This window comes from Scyliorhinus torazame, chromosome 8 (genome assembly GCF_047496885.1).
Source record: "Scyliorhinus torazame isolate Kashiwa2021f chromosome 8, sScyTor2.1, whole genome shotgun sequence".
Classification (NCBI taxonomy): Eukaryota; Metazoa; Chordata; class Chondrichthyes; order Carcharhiniformes; family Scyliorhinidae; genus Scyliorhinus; species Scyliorhinus torazame.
Window position 1 is genome coordinate 111,867,131 of NC_092714.1, and position 21,280 is coordinate 111,888,410.

General features: G+C 44.9%; 1 protein-coding gene across 2 annotated transcripts in view; it reads left to right on the forward strand.

Moving 5' to 3' along the window:
• The window catches only part of ltn1 (listerin E3 ubiquitin protein ligase 1), a 268,450-nt gene that overhangs the window by 73,688 nt on the left and 173,482 nt on the right, over nucleotides 1-21,280 (forward strand). For both annotated transcript variants that reach the window (XM_072514034.1, XM_072514036.1), the window contains exons 10-13: nucleotides 6,482-7,294; nucleotides 11,995-12,036; nucleotides 13,106-13,292; nucleotides 19,806-20,051. In XM_072514034.1, coding sequence (XP_072370135.1) covers nucleotides 6,482-7,294; nucleotides 11,995-12,036; nucleotides 13,106-13,292; nucleotides 19,806-20,051 — 1,288 coding nt within the window. The remainder of the gene's footprint in view (nucleotides 1-6,481; nucleotides 7,295-11,994; nucleotides 12,037-13,105; nucleotides 13,293-19,805; nucleotides 20,052-21,280) is intronic.

Consider the following 21,280-nt stretch of genomic DNA (forward strand, 5'->3'; position numbering starts at 1 on the left):
CGAAGAGCAGGGGGGATAAGGGACACCCCTGTCTCGTCCCTCGGTGCAACCAAAAGTACTCGGACCTCCTCCTGTTTGTGGCCACGCTCGCCATTGGGACCTTATACAACAGCCTAACCTACCTGACAAACCCCTCCCCAAACCCAAACCTCTTCAGCATCTCCCACAGGTACCCCTACTCTACCCTATCGAAGGCTTTCTCAGCGTCCATCGCCACCACTATCTCCGCCTCCCCCTCCCTCGCCGGCATCATGATCACGTTCAAAAGCCTGCACACATTCGCGTTCAACTGCCTCCCTTTCACAAACCCCGTCTGGTCTTCGTGAATGATCTGCGGCACACAATCCTCAATCCTCGTGGCTAAGACCTTCGCCAGCACCTTGGCATCTACTTTTAGCAACAAAATCGGCCCGTAAGACCCACACTGCAGGGGATCCTTGTCCCGCTTCAGGATCAAGGAGATTAGTGCCCGGGACATCGTCGGGGGCAACGCCCCCTCCCTTGCCTCATTGAAGGTCCTAACTAACAGCGGGCCCAACAGGTCCACATATTTTTTATAGAATTCGACCGGGAAACCGTCCGGCCCCGGTGCCTTCCCCGCCTGCATGCTTCCTATCCCTTTGATCAGCTCCTCCAGTCCAATCGGGGCCCCCAATCCTGCCACCAGTCCCTCTTCCACCTTTGGAAACCTCAATTGGTCCAGGAAGCGGCCCATCCCTCCCTCCTGTGGGGGCTCGGATCGGTACAATTCCTCGTAGAAGTCCCTGAAGACCCCATTGATGCCAGCTCCACTCCGCACCACACTCCCTCCCCTGTCCTTAATTCCCCCGATCTCCCTAGCTGCGTCCCGCTTCCATAAGACATAGGAGCGGAAGAAAGGCCATTCGGCCCATCGAGTCCACTCCACCATTCAATCATGGCGGATTTCAACTCCAACTTCCGAAGCTGATGCGCCAGCATCCGGCTTGCCTTTTCCCCATACTCGTAAATCGCTCCCTGGGCCTTCCTCCACTGCACCTCCGCCTTCCTGGTTGTCACCAGGTCGAATTCGGCCTGTAGGCCACGCCTCTTCCTCAACAATCCTTCCTCGGGCTCCTCCGCATACCTCCTGTCTACCCTCACCATCTCCCCCACCAGCCTCTCCCTCTCCCCCCACTCCCTCCGCTCCTTGTGGGCCCTAATGGAGATCAGCTCTCCCCTCACCACCACCTTCAGTGCCTCCCATACCATCCCCACTCGGACCTCCCCGTTGTCATTGGTCGCCAGGTACCTCTCTATACTTCCTCGGACCCGCTCGCTCACCTCCTCGTCCGCCAACAGCCTCACCTCCAAGCGCCACAGCGGGTGCTGGTCCCTCTCCTCCCCCATCTCCAAGTCCACCCAATGCGGGGCGTGGTCCGAAATGGCTATTGCCGAATACTCAGTATCCTCTACTCTCACTATCAACGCCCTACTCAAGATGAAAAAGTCAATTCGGGAATAAGCCTTATGGACATGTGAAAAGAATGAAAATTCCCTAGCCCCTGGCCTTGCAAATCTCCAAGGGTCCACCCCTCCCATCTGGTCCATTATCCCCCTCAGCACTCTAGCCGCCGCCGGCTTCCGACCGGTCCTAGACCTGGAGCGATCCAGTGCCGGATCCAGCACCGTGTTAAAGTCTCCCCCCATTATCAGGCCCCCCACTTCCAAGTCTGGGATCCGACCCAACATACGCCGCATAAAACCCGCATCGTCCCAGTTCGGGGCATACACATTGACCAGTACCACCCTCTCTCCCTGCAACTTACCACTTACCATTATGTACCTGCCGCCATCATTTGCCACAATGCTCGACATCTCAAACGACATCTTCTTTCCCACCAAGCTTGCCACCCCTCGATTTTTGGCATCCAGCCCCGAGTGAAACACCTAACCTACCCACCCTTTCCTCAGTCATACCTGGTCTGCCACCTTCAGGTGTGTATCCTGAAGCATAGCCACATCCGCCTTCAGCCCCTTCAGGTGCGCGAACACGCGGGCCCGCTTAACCGGCCCATTCAGTCCCCTTACATTCCAGGTTATCAGCCGGATCAGGGTGCTACCCGCCCCCCTCCCCCGCCGACTAGCCATGACCTCTCCTCGGCCAGCCACGCGACCCCCCCCACTCGCCCCAGCTCCTACTTGACCATAGCAGCAACAACTCGATTCCCCCCCCCCCCCCATCCCCCACAGCTAGGACCCATCCTAGCTGATTTACTCCCCCCATTGCACTTCCGCAAGTCAGCTGACTCCTGCTGACACCGGCCACTCCCGCCTCTGCTTCGACTCCTCCCATTGTGTGGTACACCCTCCTCTCCCGTCCCCATCCATAGACTCTCCCCGTCCCCTTTCCGTTCTAAGCAAGGGAAACAACCCTCGCTTCCCCGCCCTGGCCCCGCCCCCTCCAGTCTTCAGCGCGGGGAAAAGCCCGCTCTTTCCACCTACCAGGCCCCGCTACCTCTGACGCAGCTCCTTTTACAGGCCCGGTCCCCTCACCCCTGGCTTGGGCTTCCGCCTCCCCCGCGGGACGCCATCTCACCTACAAGAGCCCCCCCCCCACCAACCCAACCAAAACAGTGCCCAACCCGCCCCAGCCACCCTCACCAACCCAAAAAAGAAAAAACACAAAGAAAAAGAAACCCGGAGCAATACAAAGGCCCCCCCCCCCCCCCCCCCCCCCCCCAAAAACAAAAATAAACATAGCATATCAACCGCAGTCCCCAATCGCCCGTCCTGACCCTCAATCTGTGTCCAACTTCTCGGCCTGAACAAAGGCCCACGCCTCCTCCGGAGACTCAAAGTAATGGTGCCGGTCCTTGTAGGTAACCCACAGTCGCGCCGGCTGCAACATGCCAAACTTCACCCCCTTCCTGTGCAGCACCGCCTTCGCACGATTGTACCCGGCCCTCCTCTTCGCCACCTCCGCACTCCAGTCCTGATATATCCAAACTTCCGTGTTCTCCCACCTGCTGCTCCTCTCCTTCTTGGCCCACCTGAGCACACACTCCCGATCGACGAACCGATGGAACCTCACCAGCACCGCCCGCGGAGGCTCGTTAGCCTTGGGCCTCCTCGCCAGCACTCTATGGGACCCTTCCAGCTCCAGGGGCCCCTGGAAGGACCCCGCTCCCATCAGCGAGTTCAACATGGTGACCACATAGGCCTCCACGTCCGGCTCCTCCAGCCCCTCCGGGAGGCCCAGAATCCGCAGATTCTTCCGCCTCGACGGATTCTCCATCTCCTCGAACCGCTCCTGCCATTTCTTGTGGAGCACCTCGTGCGCCTCCACCTTTACCGCGAGGCCTAAGATCTCATCCTCATTGTCCGAGATCTTTTGTCGAGCCTCGTGGATCGCCATTCCCTGGGCCGTCTGTGTCTCCAGCAGCTGATCAATAGACGCCTTCATCGACTCTAGCAGGTCCTTTTTAATCTCTGTTGCTCTTTTTAGCCTTAGTTTATTAGCTCTGATTATGTCACCTTTGCTCACGAGTCGCCAGGTATCTTTCTGATACCGCCACGTGGTTCAAGCTCGAGTTATGATTAATAAGTCAGCACACCGCTTAGTAAGATTGAAATCAACGGTCATTTATTATATACAACAGGTAATGCTTACACAATAATCCTACTATCTATATCGAAACCTACCACTACTGGCCAATACTTAACTTTAGGAAGGGCCCACCAGGTCAGGGAAACAAATGGCTTATCGAATCGGATCTGGCCCGCGGGATTCAAAAAGGCTGATGCGGGTCGATGGCTAGGAGTCTTTATCGGGTAGTGATCGCTGGAGTCAAACTTACTGTTTCTGGTGGATGTTCCTGCGAAGGTCTCGATCAGGAGAAGAAGGGAGAGAGAGCGATCTGAACTTGGCCCCTCACTTTATAGGGTCCCGGGGCTTCCCGCCTCTCGGGGCAGCCCTTGACCCTGAGTCCCAAGTGATTGGACTTGTTCTTATTCATGTTCGATATATCCAATAACGGGGTGATTCCTCGATCGGGGGGGCGGTCGTTCACCTGTCTTTGTTTCGGCCACTGCAGGCGCCGACAGGTCTGGCCCGGCATTCAATTGCTAATATGTTGCAATTGTTCCTGGGGATAGCCGATTAAACTGCAGATGTCTGGGTTGATGTGCTGCTAATGGTCTTGAGTATCGATCTGGGCCAACTTCCCCAGAGCCGAATACGCTATTCTGTCTGCAGCTGTCCGTTTGTGTCCTGTTGGCTGCTTTTCCCATCAGCCTTTTCGGTGAGCCATTTTAAATAGGGTTTTGGCCAAATTAATAGGGAATCAGCCATTTTAGGTGGCTACATCTCTCTGAAGCAGCGCTGGATATCCTCCTGCTGCTCTTCCGCCCACTACATCCACGCTGCCTGGTCTCCGCCCGCCGCCATTTTGTCCTTCTTCCCTTGCACCTTCTTCGGGTCCACCACCACCTTTTTTGTCGCCCTGCTCCTAGTTGAAGCCATATACTGACGGGGAGCTGTTGTAGACTCCTTCCCACACTGGGAAACGTCGAAAAAGTGCCGTTGGGGGCCCTGAAAAGAGCCCAAAAGTCAGTTTTTGCGGGAGCCGCCGAATGTGCGACTTAGCTCCGCATAGCCGCAACCGGAAGCCCAGTGATGATTTTTCTTCAGTTTATTTTTCTTCTTCCATTTCTGTTTTGGAATTTCCTTGTATTGTGCAATATCATTAACTAAGAGAGTAGTCATGTACCCTGCTTAAGCACAAGGTGCAGGCGAAAACATTTTGCCCTCAAAAAGAGTTTATTTATTCATTAGTCTATATGTTTTCCAAATAATTTTGTATACCACCAACTTCCCTTCTATTAGACGATAAGAAATAGGAACAGGAGTAGGCCATTCAGCCCCTCAAGCCTGTTTCACCATTTAATAAATTCATGGTTGATCTAACACTCACTAAATCCATTTTCCTGCCTTCCCTCTGTAAGCCTTCATTCCCCTATTGATTAAAAGTTGCCCAGAGCATCTGGTCACCACTGGTAGTTCCGCAGAATGGGATTGGTAACTTGCTGTGTGAGGAATTGTGAACACAAACCTGCAACCTATCACTCTTTTGGAAAGAATGCTTGGGAAACAACAGACTCCATCGTGCCTTTTGAATTTGTCTTTAATGAAAGCCGTCCTTAACTTTAACTATTGTTACAAATGCAAAGTCTAAAAGATTGTTATGTTTTTGGACTGTCTCTTTAAGATAAAATATAGGCATGAAGGGAGTCATGTGAGCTACCCTAAATTCTGCCTGGTAATCAACCTTGGGTGGCTTGATTATTAAAGATTAAAGGGGAGCTCAGGTTGTCTTACTGGGAAGAAATTGCTAGATGTTCAAATTTGTAACAATGGTAAGCGCGGTTGTGTGACCGTGGGTAGTCTCACAGGGAGGTGTTAAGAATGCCATGTTTTATAAACAGTTATACTTTGACCTGGCAGTGTAGTTTCAAGGTAGAATGAAGTTGACGGCTGGACAATAATTAGCATTTCTGCCTGGATACAAGGCCCAAGTGATTCATGTTGTTGTGGAGCTAGGCTTTGGGAAGGGAAATCCATAGAAAACCATTCCACAATTGGGTCACAGAATTCCTCAGATATCGCTGCACCTCATGGACACAAATTAGTCTGCACAAATCTGGGGAGAGAGAGAGAGCAGCTATTCCAGCATCTAAAGCAGAAAAAATACTGCTCTAATGTTGACCACTCATAACACAAGTGGGAGGTTGCACTCAGACTAAAGAGACTAAGTTTGTAAGGATTTAAGGGAGGCTGGTAGATTCATCAAACCTTCAATAGAGAGAAGGAATTTCCAACATTATCCTCACCGTGCAAGTCAGTTCTGGGATTAGATGTTATCAAGCTGCGAAAAGAAAAATGGACACAGGCTATCGGGATTGGAGAATAACTTCAGACTGGCTCCAGACAAATAAAGTGTCCGTTTAAAGAAAAGCTTGAAGTATAATCATGGCAGGGAATTCTTGGTATTAATAAAAGTACATTGGAGGGGGGGGGGGGGGGGGGGGGGGGGATGTTTTCTGTAGTTCAAAGTACAAGTTACCCACTGAATAGTGTTTGTTCAATGTTGCTTTTAGTTTGTTAATGTGGATGTTTTAAAACTTGAAATCGTGGCATGTGATCCCTTCAGTCAGTCACTGGAAATTTAAATATCCTTATAAAAATTAGCGAGCTCTAACAAGATCTTAACATTTTTTTTATTTGTCAATAACTAACATTTCAGTAGTATGAGATGACTATTGTGCCAATAGTGCCAGAATGTAGGGTTGTGTTCGTATTTGCCCACATAATAGCTTGATTGTCAGATATTTTATACAGTTGTATGTGACATGGGGAAAGGAGAACACGAACAGGCTGTGAGTACGTAGAATAAAGGAAAAAAGTTTTACATTGTTTGTGTAATTTCAGAAAGCATAAAGTTGAATTTTTTATTTCCTTCAGCTACTACCACTTTTATATTCTGCTTGGAAGTATCCCAAACTGCAAGCCAGCACTTTCTCCCAACTCGCAGACACTCTTGCCTCATGGGAAAGACGAACTGATAATCCAGATACGGAAGAGTGGGCTGATGCATACAAAAGACTGTTACCTGATTTTTGGGTTGGTCTTTCTCAAGCTTGCATGTCTCGGGTAGGCAATCCAGAAGCTGACAAAAATTCATTAGAAGGCGTCTCATTTTTGCTCAGATGCTTGAGAAACCTTGACAGCGCTACAAAACAATCAGTGAAAAAGAAAGGAAAGATCCGGTTTATTGACGAAGAAGAAACTGAGAATCACGACAGCAATGCTACCAATCATCTGGAAGAATTAACTTTCATCACTAAGAATGCATTGGCATCTGAAAATTTGGGGGATACTTCCAGACATTTTCAGGACAACCATCCTGCCAGAACAGTACCTTTGGAAGGCCTCGTCTGTGAACTTGCCAAACTGAGCATGACCTTTATTAATGAACAGAACTCTGAAATGCATCTTACATTCTTGTCCACCCTGGTTAGCTCATTTCCATCAAGGAAGCTATTTTCTATTTTGGTGGAAAATGACAACTCAGGGAATGCTGAATCTTTCCTGGAAAAAAATAATGAAGTGAAAAAGATAGCAAGTAACCCTGCTGTACAGTTTCTGATTCAGAAGCTCCTAATCTGGGTGCAAGAATCTAGAACTGACTTAAGTTTTTTGGTTGATATGCTCTACAGTGTTTTTCATTGCTGTTGCAACAATGAAAGGAGGATAATACTGAATCAAATCTCTGAGGTAGGTGAATAAATACAACAAATAAATGGCAATTCTGTTTAACATTTTTTAAAGGGTTAGACAATAGTTCTGAAACGTGTTCGAGACAGTTTTGCAGTTGTTCACACTTTGCCAGCAATGGACGCTGATACCAGTAGCAGATAGAGCCATTGCAGCATAGAAAGAGTCCATTCGGCCCATCAAGTCCATGTCAGGTCTCTGCAAGAGCAATCCAGTCACTCCCATTCTTTTGCTCTATCCCCAAAGCTGTCAATTTACTTCCTTCAAGTGCCTGTACAATTTCCTTTTAAAATTTGTTATCATCTCTAGTTCCAACACCTTCATTGGCAGTGTTGAAAAGGTTCTTCCTCACATCTGTAAATTTACATTGCCATGAGTCTCTCTTTTTTCTCACGTCCCTCTCGCTCTCCTCTTTCATTAATGTTCTTCTCCACCCCTCAATCACTTCTGTTTAATTTCGCTTTTTTCTGTTTATTTCTGCAACAGTTTTCCTCTATTTTCCTGCAGCTTTCATGGTGCCGATTGTGGAAACTAGTGAATATAGAGTATGAATAGAATGAGCTGCAACAGAGGTAGGGAGAAACAGGTTGCTGTTGGAACTCAGATTGGGAGTGTTTGAAATAAGTGGAAATTGGGGGTATAAAATACGAGCATGTACAGTTAATGTGGTTTATGTCAAACAGGAAAAGCACTGCAGTACCATCCTTGTTTGGGTTAATCAATTGTTGATCCTGGTTCTTCCAGTCTTGTGGCCATCTGACCAGGCTTAACTGCCAATTTAACTATTTTAAGGCCCTACTAAAGTGAATTTTCCCAGGTAGCCAGTATTTGCTGACGTTGGATTGACCCCCTGTCAGCTGCTGAGGCTATTAGCTTTGTGCTTCAGAGGGTGGTGGTGAGGAGAGAGCCCCCCCCCCCCGTTGGTCTTGCCCTTCGATTTTTATTATTTTACTTGCCTTTACTGTCATGATATCCACATCAGCATATCATGGTGCAATCACACATACACTGATGGACAGGTAGTTGGACCAACCAGCACACACACAACATCGCAGCCAATCACCAGTGAGAGCACACGCACTGTAAAACAGGGAACACCACAGTTCCCGCTCATTCTACCAGGAGATAGCACAGAGCTCACAGCGTGCCACTCAGACATAGACCATGTGCTGAGTGTCTCACTAAGATAGTGATAGGGCTGGGTCCACAGGTTAGCTGGTGAAGCACATACCCAAGCCAGCAGTTAGTAGTTGTGGTTGTTAAGACAATAAAACAGAGTTGTACCATCTACAGCCGTGTTGGATCATTTGTGCATCGGAACACCCAACACGACATTTACTTGTCTCAAAATGGAGGCACCCCCTCTATACCCTACCTGCCTTTGCAGCACCCACTTCTCTTAATGCTGATGATTTAGAATTGGTGACTCTAATTGGGCCTGTAGCCTCAATATCATGCCTGCCATCCTTAATTAGACATCAAGCCCCTTGATGATAATTAGGAAACTGCCTCAGGAAGATTGTTGAGCCATTCCAGTTCCTGCCACATGGGAACACCAAGGTCCCAAAGCCCACTGTGAAATTCAGCCCACTGTATTAGCAATAGTAATGTCAGATTGTATCAAATTCAAACTCCAAGATGCAATCCCCAAAACTGATAATTTGAACGAGAATTGCAGAAGACTGAAATTAAACTGTGATCTACAGCTCAGACTCAGATGTAGAAGGAGTGCATGGCAGTTCCTATGAATGAACTGCTTTGGGATTGCACAGATTAGAGCTTTGAGAGCTTATGGCGATTTTATTATAGTAGTATCACTATGAATACATACCTTTGTCGTCACAAAAGAGGACATGAATCAAATACCAGAAATGCTGGAGAATGAAAGGTTTAGTGAGAGGGACGAACTGAGGGAGATCAACATTAGTAGAGAAATGATGCTGGGAATTTTTTAATTTTTAAAATAAATTTAGAATACCCAATTAATTTTTTTCCAATTAAGGGGCAATTTAGCATGGCCAATCCACCTACCCTGCACATTGTTGGGGTGTGGGGGCGAAACCCACGCAAACACAGGGAGAATGTGCAACCTCCACACGGACAGTGACCCAGAGCCGGAATCGAATCTGGGACCTCGGCGCCGTGAGGCAGCAATGCTAACCACTGTGCCACCGTGCTGCTGGGTGCTGGGAAAATTGATGGGATTGAAGGCCGATAATTCCCCAGGACCTCAGAATCTGCATCCCAGAGTGCTTAAGGAGGTGGCTCTGGAAATCGTGGACACATTGGTGGTCATCTTCCGGGATTCTGTAGACTCTGGAATTGTCCCTGCAGAGTGGAGGGTAGCTCACTTCACTCAGATATTAAAAAAGGGAGATAGAGAGAAAGCAGGGAATTATAGACCAGGAAGCCTAACATCGGTAGTGGGGATAATGCTTGAATCCATTCTCAAGGACTTTATAGCGGAACATTTAGAAAGCAGTGGCAGGATCAGTCAGAGTCGGCATGGATTTATGAAGGGAAAATCATGCTTGACAAATCTGTTGGAATTCTTTGAAAATTTAACCAGTACAGTTGACAAGGGCGAGCCAGTCGATGTCGTATATTTGGACTTTCAGAAGGCAGTTGACAAAGTCCCGCATAAGAGATTATTGTGCGAAATTAAAGCGCATGGGATTGGGCGAAATGTATTGAGGTGAATAAAAAACTGGTTGGCAGAGAGGAAACAAAGAGGAATTAATGGGTCCTTTTCAAATTGGCAGGCAGTAACTAGTGGGGTACCACAGGGATCGGTGCTGGGACCTCAGCTATTCACAATATATATTAATGATTTGGGTGAGGGAACAAAATGTAACATCTCAAAGTTTGCAGATGATACCAAGTTAGATGGGAGGGTGAATTGTGACGAGGATGCAGGGATCCCACAGCATGATCTGGACAGGTTGGGCTAGTGGGCAAATCAATGGCAGATGCAGTATAATTTGGATAAGTGTGAGGTTATTCACTTTGGAAGCAAAAACAAGAAGGCAGATTACTACCTGAATGGTTGTAAATTGGGAGAGGGGAGTGTGCAGCGGGACCTGGGTGTCCTTGTGCACCAGTCGCTGAAGGTAAGCATGCAGGTGCAGCAAGCGGTAAAGGAGGTTAATGGTATGTTAGCCTTCATTGCGAGAGGTTTCGAGTCTAGAAGCAGGGATGTGTTGCTGCAATTATACAGGGCCTTGGTGAGGCCACACCTGGAGTATTGTATGTAGTTTTTCCTCTGAGGAAGGATGTTCTTGCTCTTGAGAGAGTGCAGCGAAGCTTTACCAGACCCCAAAATGTATCATGGAGTTCAACCAACCTCTCCCTTTAATGGATTTGTTGCTTTTCCTACCACACAGCTTTTTCCCTAGGTGTGGGATTACAATTATGGACACGTGGGTTTTAAAATACAAAACACTGTTTATTCCATGAACTCAACTTAACATCTTAAATAAACATTGGATCTCTTAACACCCCTTACTTCAAAGATAACTCAGAAAATATTGCAACAGTAAATAATTCCTTAAAATGTTCCTTCAAACTTCCAAGAGACTTACCACCTTTAAACAGTATCACATCAGGTAAAGGATATATATATTTTCTGGAGAATGGCAGAGACTGTCGCAAACTGGCTTTCTACTTTTAAACTGCTCTCAGCAAAACCAGCCAGGCACTTTTTAGCTGCTCTCAGCAAAACCAAACTGCAAAACTTGCAGCTCTCTGGAAACACACAGACACTGCTTTTAAACTGAAACTAAAAACCTGCAAAATGGCTGACCTGAGCTGAGCTCCACCCACTCTATGACATCACTGTTTTCTTAAAGGTACATTGGTTAAACATCCAGTTCTTAAAGGCACTCTCGCATGACACAAGGATGAGCTCCTATATCCTCTAATTAAATATTAGGAAGATATCATCTTCAGCTGCCACCTCAAATTCTGTACCCTGACATTGATTACTTCCCAGCCAATATCTTGGGTTGAATTTGATTGTTCATAACCTTAGTGCTCTTTTCAACTCCAAGGAGAGCTTCTGACCCCATATCCTTTCCATCATACATTGCATATTTCCACTTTTGCAGCATTGTCTGTCCCAGCTCTGGTCTAGCTCATTTGCTGCTGAAACCCTTATCCATTCAGATTCAGCTATTCCAATGCTCTTCTGATGCGTCTCCCACCTTCCACCCTCCATAAATGTTAGCTGATCCAAAACTCTGCTGCACTGAGTCCCATTTCACATTCACTCCTGTTGTCACTGGTCTGTTTTAGTTCCATGTCCTATAGTGGCACAGATTTAAAATTATCTTCCGCCTTTTTAAATCACTATTTGTTCCTATTTCTCTAGCCTCCTCCATTCCTATATACCTCTCCACCTCTCCTTCAAGGACTCTTGGTTAACCTGACTTGTGCATCCCTCTCTCCTGTCATCATTGATGATCATGCCTTCAGCTGCCTTGGTCTTGAGTTCTAGATTACCTTCCGAAATCTCAGCACACGCCACTTCTTTCATCTCCTTTAAAACTTTTCTTTACATCAAACAAACTTTTAGTCACCACGTCTCAAATATTTGACTCAATATCCACTTTTGTTCAACATTTTCAGATGTTAAAGGTGCCAAACAAATGCAAGTTGTCATAATATTTTCTCTTTACTGAAGAATATTTTTTTATTTGTAGATGGAACAAGGGTGGCTCATCTTGTCTCACATTATACAAAAGGTAATTTGTCATGCTATTGATATTTAGAGTGACAGAACCCTTGTACTTTGGAACTTGAAGTGCAGATTTGTTTTGCATGGTCATGAATGTGACTTCCATACCCAAAAGTGAATCTTAAATGGGTAATGTTAGTTTTATTTTTAATCTGTAGCTGCTCATTTAGCTTTCAAAATATATGGTTCAGTATATTTCTAAGCTATTTTGTGAATGTGTTTAGCATACAATAAAGAAATATTTGAGCTAAAGGGAATTTTAATTAAGTCAAAATTCTTTGTTGCTGATCTTTATAAGCTAAATTCATAGTTGTATTTATACTTTTGAGGGCAGAAGAAGCTTTTTTGCAATCAACTTTTGCTGTATTGGTTAATACACAACACACTTAAATTGGAAATTGGCCAGGGGGCAGCACGGTGACGCAGTGGGTTAGCCCTGCTGCCTCACGGCGCTGAGGTCCCAGACTCGATCCCGGCTCTGGGTCACTGTCCGTGTGGAGTTTGCACATTCTCCCCGTGTTTGCATGGGTTTCGCCCCCACAACCCAAAGATGTGCAGGGTGGATTGGCCATGCTAAATTGCCCCTTAATTGGAAAAAATTAATTGGGTACTCTAAATTTATAAAATAAAAGTTGGAAATTGCCCATTTTCATCAATTCCTACAGACATAAACTGTTAATTTCAGTACATAAGTGAAATGGAATCTTGTGATTCTCTCAACAATTTTAACAAATGTAAAAAAAGATGGTATTCTCTCTATCAATTTGGAGCATTTTTTTAAATAATCTGGGAGTTTGGGAAGCCTGGAACTCCCCAATGATTTCTCTATGACAACAACTCCATCAATCAGAAGTTTCTTCCCAACCAATCAACACCCATCTCTCATGTAGAGTAAATTGTTGGGATCATTTGAAATTTGCATTTGCTCTAATATATTCAAGATGAAAAGCAATGGCAGCATGCCTCTTTTCAGCAATGTTCATGTTTATAAACATTACATGTTAAAAAAAAACTTAATTACAATGGTTATATTCTATAATATCTGTCCTTTCCCATTTATAATCTGTTTCTTTCAGGCATGTGTGGATCCAGTTAAGTATACTGCTATTTCTGATTGGTTGAAAGGAGAAGTACTGGGAGAGAAGCTGGTCTTGTTAACAGACAAACTCTGTACAACGGGAATTACAAGTTCTTGGCCGAAAGATGTTCACTCTCATAGCTGGGTGCTACTTAGCCTAGCTCTGTCTAAGCACATCAATAATGGTAAGTACAGAAGTTTGACACCGGAATTTTTCAGAATTCTGCTTGTAATTACATGACACATAAGGCACAGAAACAGGCCATTCAGCCCAACCAATCCATGCTGACATTATGCTAAAACCTCTTCCTATCTTTCCTCATCTACATTTAGATGGTAGGAACCTTCTATCCTCATACACTTGTCTTGCATCTCCTTAAATGCAACTGTACTATTCGCTTCAACCATTCCTTGTGGTAGCATGTACCACATTTCCAAAATCTAAATTTGATATAAATAAGGAGTTTAAAAGAAGAAAATGGTTCCTCAAATGGAGGAATCCAGAACAGGTGGGTACAATGTTAAAATTGTACTTGGGCCTTTCAGGAGTAAAACTAGGAAGCACTTTTTTTACAAAGTGCATTGGAACTTGCTTCCTCTAAAAGGTGGTGGAAGCTGTGTTCGTTAACAATTTAAAGTCCGGAATTGATATATTTTTGTAAAGGTAGTGTAACCAGTGTGTAAATCATAGGAGGCCAAATAGAGTCGAGGTACTGATCAGCCATGATCTAAATAATGGTGGAACATGCTTGAGGGACTGAATAGGGCACTACTCTGTTTCAGAGTATTCTTTCTTCCGGATTTTACTAACAATAGTGAAAGGAAAAAATACTTGTTGATATTGGGTGGCATACTAGCACAGTGATTACCACAGTTGCTTCACAGCTCCAGGGTCCCAGGTTCAATTCCTGGCTTGGGTCACTATCTGTGCAGAGTCTGCACATTCTCCCCGTGTCTGCGTGGGTTTCCCCCGGGTGCTCCAGTTTCCTCCCACAGTCCAAAGATGTGCAGGTTAGGCGGATTGGCCAGGCTAAATTGCCCTTGGGTTAGGAGGGGTTACTGGGTTTCGGGGATAGGGTGGAGGTGTGGGTTTAAGTAGGGTGCTCTTTTCAAGGGCCTTTCGAATGGTCTCCACTGCAAATTCTATGATTATTTATTCAATAGCTTTTGATGGAAAACTACTTCCTCTTAATATGGAGAAGCTTAGTGTATATTCACATTGAAAGTAATTTCCGACAGGATGAGAGGACACTGACGGTTAGGGACGTGTGCACGAATAGTAGAGTAGTGACCCTGGAGGAACTCAGGGAGACTTCTGACTCTGGAGAGGGGATGACCTAAGGTACATACAGGTCAAAAGCCTTCTCCGCAATGAAACAACGACGCACCTCCAGATTCCAGACAGTCACTGCTAGAAAAACTACTGAACGAGGGCGATCTAGGGGAGGGGAATGGTAAGGACATGTATGGGCAACTGTTAGAAGAGGTACGATCACCCCTGGACGAGATGAAGAAAATGTGGGCAGGAGAACTCGGCAGGGAGATGGGAGGAAAGCTGGATTGAAGCACTGCGAACGGCAAACTTCACCTCCACGTGCGCAGGGCTGAGCCCAAAGCAACTAAAGGTGGTGCAAAGGGCACACCTACGGGCAACACGGTAGCACAGTGGGTAGCACTGTTGCTTTACAGCTCCAGGGTCCAAGGTTCGATTCCTGGATTGGGTCACTGTGGAGTCTGCACGTTCTGCCCGTGTCTGCGTGGGTTTCCTCCCACAAATCCCAAAATACATGCTGTTAGGGAATTTGGACATTCTGAATTTTCCCTCTGTGTACCTGAAATAGGCGCTGGAATGCGGTGACTAGGAGCTTTTCATAGAATCATAGAATTTACAGTGCAGAAGGAGGCCATTCAGCCCATTGAGTCTGCACCGGCTCTTGGAAAGAGCACCCTACCCAAGCCCACACCACCCTATCCCCATAACCCAGTAACCCCACTCAACCAACACTAAGGGCAATTTTTGGACACTAAGGGCAATTTAGCATGGTCAATCCACCTAACTTGCACGTCTTTGGACTGTGGGAGGAAACCGGAGCACCCGGAGGAAACCCACGCACACACGGGGAGAACGTGCAGACTCTGCACAGACAGCGACCCAGCTGGGAATCGAACCTGGGACCCTGGAGCTGTGAAGCAATTGCGCTAACCACTATGCTACCGTGCTGCCCTTTTCACAGTAACATCATTGCAGTGTTAATGTCAGCCTACTTGTGCCAATAAAGATTACTTTAAACCAGATCACGCATGAGTGGGTCCTTCCTGGAGGTGGAGGACAAATGTGAACGGTGCCAGGAAAGCACAGCCAACCACACCCACAGATTCTGGTCTTGCCCCAGACTTGTCGGGTATTGGACGTCCTTCTTTGAGGCCTTTTCCAGGGTAGTGGGAGTGAGGGTGGAGCCGTGCCCACTAGTGATGATTATCGGGGTATCAGAGCAGCTAGAGCTCTTCATGGGGTAGAGGCGGGGGGGTTGCTGGCGCCCTAGCCTTTGCCTCCCTGATCGCCTGCCGGAGACTCTTGCCTCTTGCTCAGCTGGCAATCGGCAGCACCATTCTGGCTGCAGACTGGCTGTCCGGCCTGGTGGAACTTCTCAGGCTGGAGAAGATAAAGTTTGCCATCCATGGGTCGGAAGAAGGTTTTCATAGGATATGGAAGCCGCTCAAGGCCTGTTTGTTAGCCAGCAACCTATAAAGTGGGGGCGGGGGGGGGGGTGGGGGGGGGGGGGGGGGGGGGTGACGACTTAGGACAAGCCACGGATCAAGGAGGAGAAAGGAAAGGGGGCGGAGAGAGGACAAATGAGGGTGGGGGTGGGGAGAAAGGGGCAATGAAATAGGGAAAACCTGAATAAAAAATATTTTTAAAAAAAATGTAATTTCCAGTTTATCTGTAATTAAAATTTTTCTGCAGTTATGGTAACATTTCTAAGTTCTGCCCCTTTGATTTCACATAGAGAAAAATATCTCTGCTATTACTTCTCTGTGCTAATAATTTCAGAAGAATAAAACTTCGGTCACTCCCTTTGAAACATGATTGAAAATAATTTGTATTTTTCCTCATTGTATATTCTAAAGTTTTAGTAAAAATCGGTATTGCTGTGCATTAGAGGCGCAGTAGAAGTTTTAATCCACAGTCACCAATACTGAGAGTTCATGATCTGTTATAGGGACGGCAAGCAGGCCAAAATTCTTTCTCCACCTAGGGATGAGGGATAGGCTAAATTTGAAGGTGAGTCACCTTGAGATGCTCACATGCCTTCTAGAAACCAGTTCAAAAACATCAGCAGCAGCATGGTAAAGGATAATCTGTCTGCTCTTTTAGCTGAGTTTTGACATGGCTTCTGAGACCAAAGGTCAGGATATGATAGAGTCATTGTCGCACTGAAGGAGACCATTTGGCACATTGAGTCCATGCTGGCTCTCTGTCGGGCAATCCGGTCAGTCCCTTTCCCATACTCGATCATAAACTTAAATGGGCTCTGTACTGTTGAGATGGTCCCTGTGGGACTGGTGTTCTTGTGAGCCACATAACTAGATGAGTTCATTGAATGCTTTCAGGATAGTTTCTTAGAACAGCATGTTCTGGAGCCAACCAGAGAGCAGGCTATACTAGACCTGGTATTGTTTAATGAATTGGGAGTAATGAATGATCTTATGGTGAAGGCTTAGGTAGCAATGACAATCTGACTGAATTTTACGTTCAATTTGTGGGAGAGGAGTGGGTCTGAGACAATGTTAACTTAAATACAGGCATGAAAGAAAAGCTTGTTCAAGTGAATTGGCAAATTAGGTTATGGGATGCATCAATTGAGATGCCATTGCACACATTTTAAGGGAATATGTCAGAATACACAGAATTTATATATTCCAACAAGTAAGAAGAAAAAGTTTCAAGGGATGGACCCACTATCTGTGGTTAACTAGAAAGATTAAAGATAGTATCAAACTTAAAGAAAAAACATATAATTGTACAAAGATTGGTGACAGGTCAGAAGATTGGACAAAATATAAGGAACACCAAAAGATGCCACAGTGGTTAGCACTTCTGCCTCACAGTGCTAGGGATCTGGATTAATAATAATAATTGCTTATTGTCACAAGTAGGCTTCAATAAAGTTACTGTGAAAAGCCCCTAGTCGCCACATTCCGGCACCTGTTCGGGGAGGCTAGTACAGGAATTGAACCCGCGCTGCTGGCCTTGTTCTGCATTATAAGCTAGCTGTTTAGCCCACTGTGCTAAACCATCCCCTTCAATTCCAGACTTGGGTGACTGTCTGTGTGGAGTTTACACGTTCTCCCAGTTTCTGCGTGGGTTTCCTCCGGGTGCTCTGGTTTCCTCCCACAGCCCAAAAAAGTGCAGATTAGGTGGGTTGGCCATGCTAAATTGCCCTTTATTGTCCAGGGATGTGCAGGTTAGATCACAGGGTTATGGGGATAGGGTGGGGTGGACGGGTGAGTGGACATGGATAGGGTGCTCTTTTGGAGGGTCGGTGCAGACTCGATGGACAAAATGGTCGTCTTCTCCACTGTAAAGTTTCTATGATGACAAAGATTGATGAGATGTGAAAAATTAGAATACGCGAGAAAGCTAACCAGAAATATAAAAACAGATAGTAAGAGTTTATAATGAATGTTTTACTAAGAAAACAGTTAACCAAGTGAGGGTTGGCCCTATAGAAAGTGAGTCTGGAGAATTATATAGAGGATGCATCCCAGAAGCGGCTATAAACCAGGAATTGGAAGGGAGGGAGGAACTTGGGGAAATTACAGTAACCTAAGAAGTGGTCCTGAGAAAACTGCTGGTTGGCAAGAGCCCGCTTCCAGATGGACTTCATCCAAAGGTCTTGAAAAAAAGTGTCTAATGAGATAATTGATGCATTGGTTTTGATTTTCTGAAACTTCCTAAATTTGGGGAAGGTCTCATTAGAATGGAAGATCCATTGGGCAGAAGATACAAAAGTTTGAAAACATGCCCCAATAAATTAAAAAACAGCTTCTTCCCCGCTGTTACCAGACTCCTGAATGGCCCTCTTATGGAATGAACTGATCTTTCTACACTTCTTCTCTAGTTTGTAGCACTATATTCCATATGCTGCACCCAATGTCTTGTGTTTGTGTATTTGCATTGTGTATTTATAGTATGTTCTATGTATTCTGCCTGGACTGTATGCAGGAAAGTACTTTTCACTGTACCTCGGTACGCATGACAATAAATAAATCAAAACAAAATCAAAGGTAGCAAATGTAACACCATTATTCAAAAAGGGGGGGAGACAAAAAAGTGGGAAGCTCTAGGCCAGTTAGTTTAACATCTGTCGTAGGAACAATGTTCGAAGCTATTGTTAAAGAAGTTATAGCAGGGCACTTGGATAGGTTCAAGATAATCAGGCCGAGTCAGCCTGATTTTGTGAGAGGTAAATCATGTTTAACCAACTAATTGCCGAATCAGTGGATGTACTATACTTAGATTTCCAGAAGCCATTTGATAAAGTGCCACATCATAGGTTATTGCAAAAAATTAAAGCTCATATAATAAGGGGTAACATATTGGCATGGATAGAAGATTGGCTGGCTGAAAGGAAATTGAGTAGGGAAAATGGGTAATTTTCAGGTTGGCGTGGTGTGCCACAGATATGGCGCTGGGACCGTGACTGTTTGCAGTTTATATAAATGACTTGGATGAAGGGGTGGTTGTCAAATTTGCTGATTATGTAAAGATAGATAGGAAATCAAAATGTGAAGAGGATATTAGGAGGCAACAAAAATACATAGATAGTTTAAGTGAGTGGGCAAAGATCTGGCAAATAGTCTAATGTGAGAAAATGTGAAATTGTCCATTTTGGCAGGAAGAATAAAAACAAAGCATATTATATATGGTGCGAGATTGTAGAGCTCTGAGATGCAGAAGGCTCTGGGAGTGCACGGGTCACACAAGGCTAGTATGCAGATACAGCAAGTAATTAGGAAAGCTAATATAATATTTTCATTTATTGCGAAGGGAATTAAATACAAAAGTATGGAGATTATGCTTCAGTTATACAGGGCACTAGTGAGACCACATTTGGAGTACTGTGTACAGCATTGGTCGCATTTAAGGAAGGATGTAAATGTGTTGGAAGCAGTTCAGACAAGGTTTACCAGACTAATACCTAGAATGGTTGGATAAGCTAGGTTTGTATTCTCTGGAGTTTAGAAGAGTAAGAGGCAGCTTGATTGAAACAAAATCCTGAGGGGTCTTGACAGGGTGGATGTGGTGAGGATATTTCCTCTTGTAGGAAAATCTCAAACTAGGTGTAACTTTAAAAATAAGTGGTTGACCATTTAAAATGGAGAAGAGGTGAAATCTTTGCAGATCATGAGTCTTTGGAACTCTCTTAAAATTGTTATGGAAACATTTTTGACTTTTTAAGGCAGAAGTGGATAGATTCTTGGTAAGCAAGAGGGTGATAGATTATCAGGGGGAGACCTGAGGTTACTGTCAGAACAATCATGATATTTAATGATGGAGCAAGCTTGAGGGGCTGAGTGGCCTACTGCTCCTTGTTCAGACGTTTATGTATAATATAAGCCAAAATTGGACAAAAGGGAATTCACATAATCTTAGAAATGTGTTGTATTTTTAAATGTTATTGTTTTATTTATAGAGTTCTTGATTGACGAAGTGTACATTGAAAGAATAATTGAAAGACTGCATAAAGCGCTTTCTAAGGATCTCTCGAAGGACCCATCTAAAACTGGAGCTCTGGAGCCATCGCTTTCCTTCATTTGCGATTTGGCATCTAATTTTTTCCGCTCCATTAAGGGATGTTTGCAGATGTTGTCAGCTGAAGATCTTCTTTATACAATCTTCCAGCTCTGTGCCCAGAGCCAAGAGAAGACTCATCTCACAGGTGAAGTGCAATGTTATGAAATTAATCTTTAATTTTCAAACTCGTGCACTTTTAAAGTGTGCATATGTGTTTGGATTTTAATTAAACTAATGTAATGCGCTCCCACCCTCATTAGAAATGTTAGCATGGAGTTATGCTATTGCAAAACATGTCTGGTGACTTTTCTATTGGAGAAATGGATATTTTAAATAATTTTCAAAAATTGTTGTACAATATTGTCACTTCTAGTTTGGAACAAGTTTATAATCCGATACAATTACAGTCGCAGATACAAAGTACAATGGAGTTAAAGTGCAGAACCTAATTGTGCAATAAACTGCAATAATGTACTGTTTCATACATGAGAAGAACTCAACGCCACTTACAAATGCTGGTCATATCCATTCACCCTTTTCAAACCCTCCCCCAGCTGAGTCCTTAAGCTTAATATTTCTAAAGAACCAACACATTCTCTGGCATAGGAGAGTTAAACTGACTGCACAAAAGGGTTAAGAAACTTTACATTCCATAAACTGCCACCACACATATATGCACAGATACACAAATGTGTTGTTAACTGCCCAAATCTATTACTTCCCTCTCTCCAGTGAAATAAAATATATTTTAGTCACAGCAATAAGCCATTTTACCATGCTCTATTTGAAAGTCATTACCATTTACTCGGAGTCAGGTGATGAGTGACCAAGAGCCTGACTTCTACCAAATAATTAATATCTTTATCACCTTTCACAAGCATTTTGGGAATTGGACTTGAGATTTTTTAACTAGCTCATTATTTTTCCTGCAGCATAGAGGTAATTTGGTTTGAGACGTTAAAAAAAAACCTATTTTCTTAACAAACAAGTGCCAGTAACTATAAGCATGCGTGGTTGGAGAGATGGTGCAGGAGGGCTTTAGATTTCTGGGACATTGGGACCATTTTGGGGGAAGGTGGGGCCTGTATAAGGAGGATGGTTACATTTGAACCCAAATGGGACCAGTATCCTTGCAGGGAGGTTTGCTAGTGCTATTAGGAAGGGTTTAAACTAACTTGGCAGGGTGCTGAGATTCTAAGAGAAGGTTCAGCAGGGAAAGATGCATAGCCAAAATTCGAAGAGACATCAAGTTGGTCAGGAAGACACAGAATTTCTAAACCAGTTAAGTCACAAGGGAGTGGCAATATTAGATGGTATTTTAATGCAAGGAGTCTGACGAACAAGGCAGATGAATTGAGGGCACAAATTAAAACA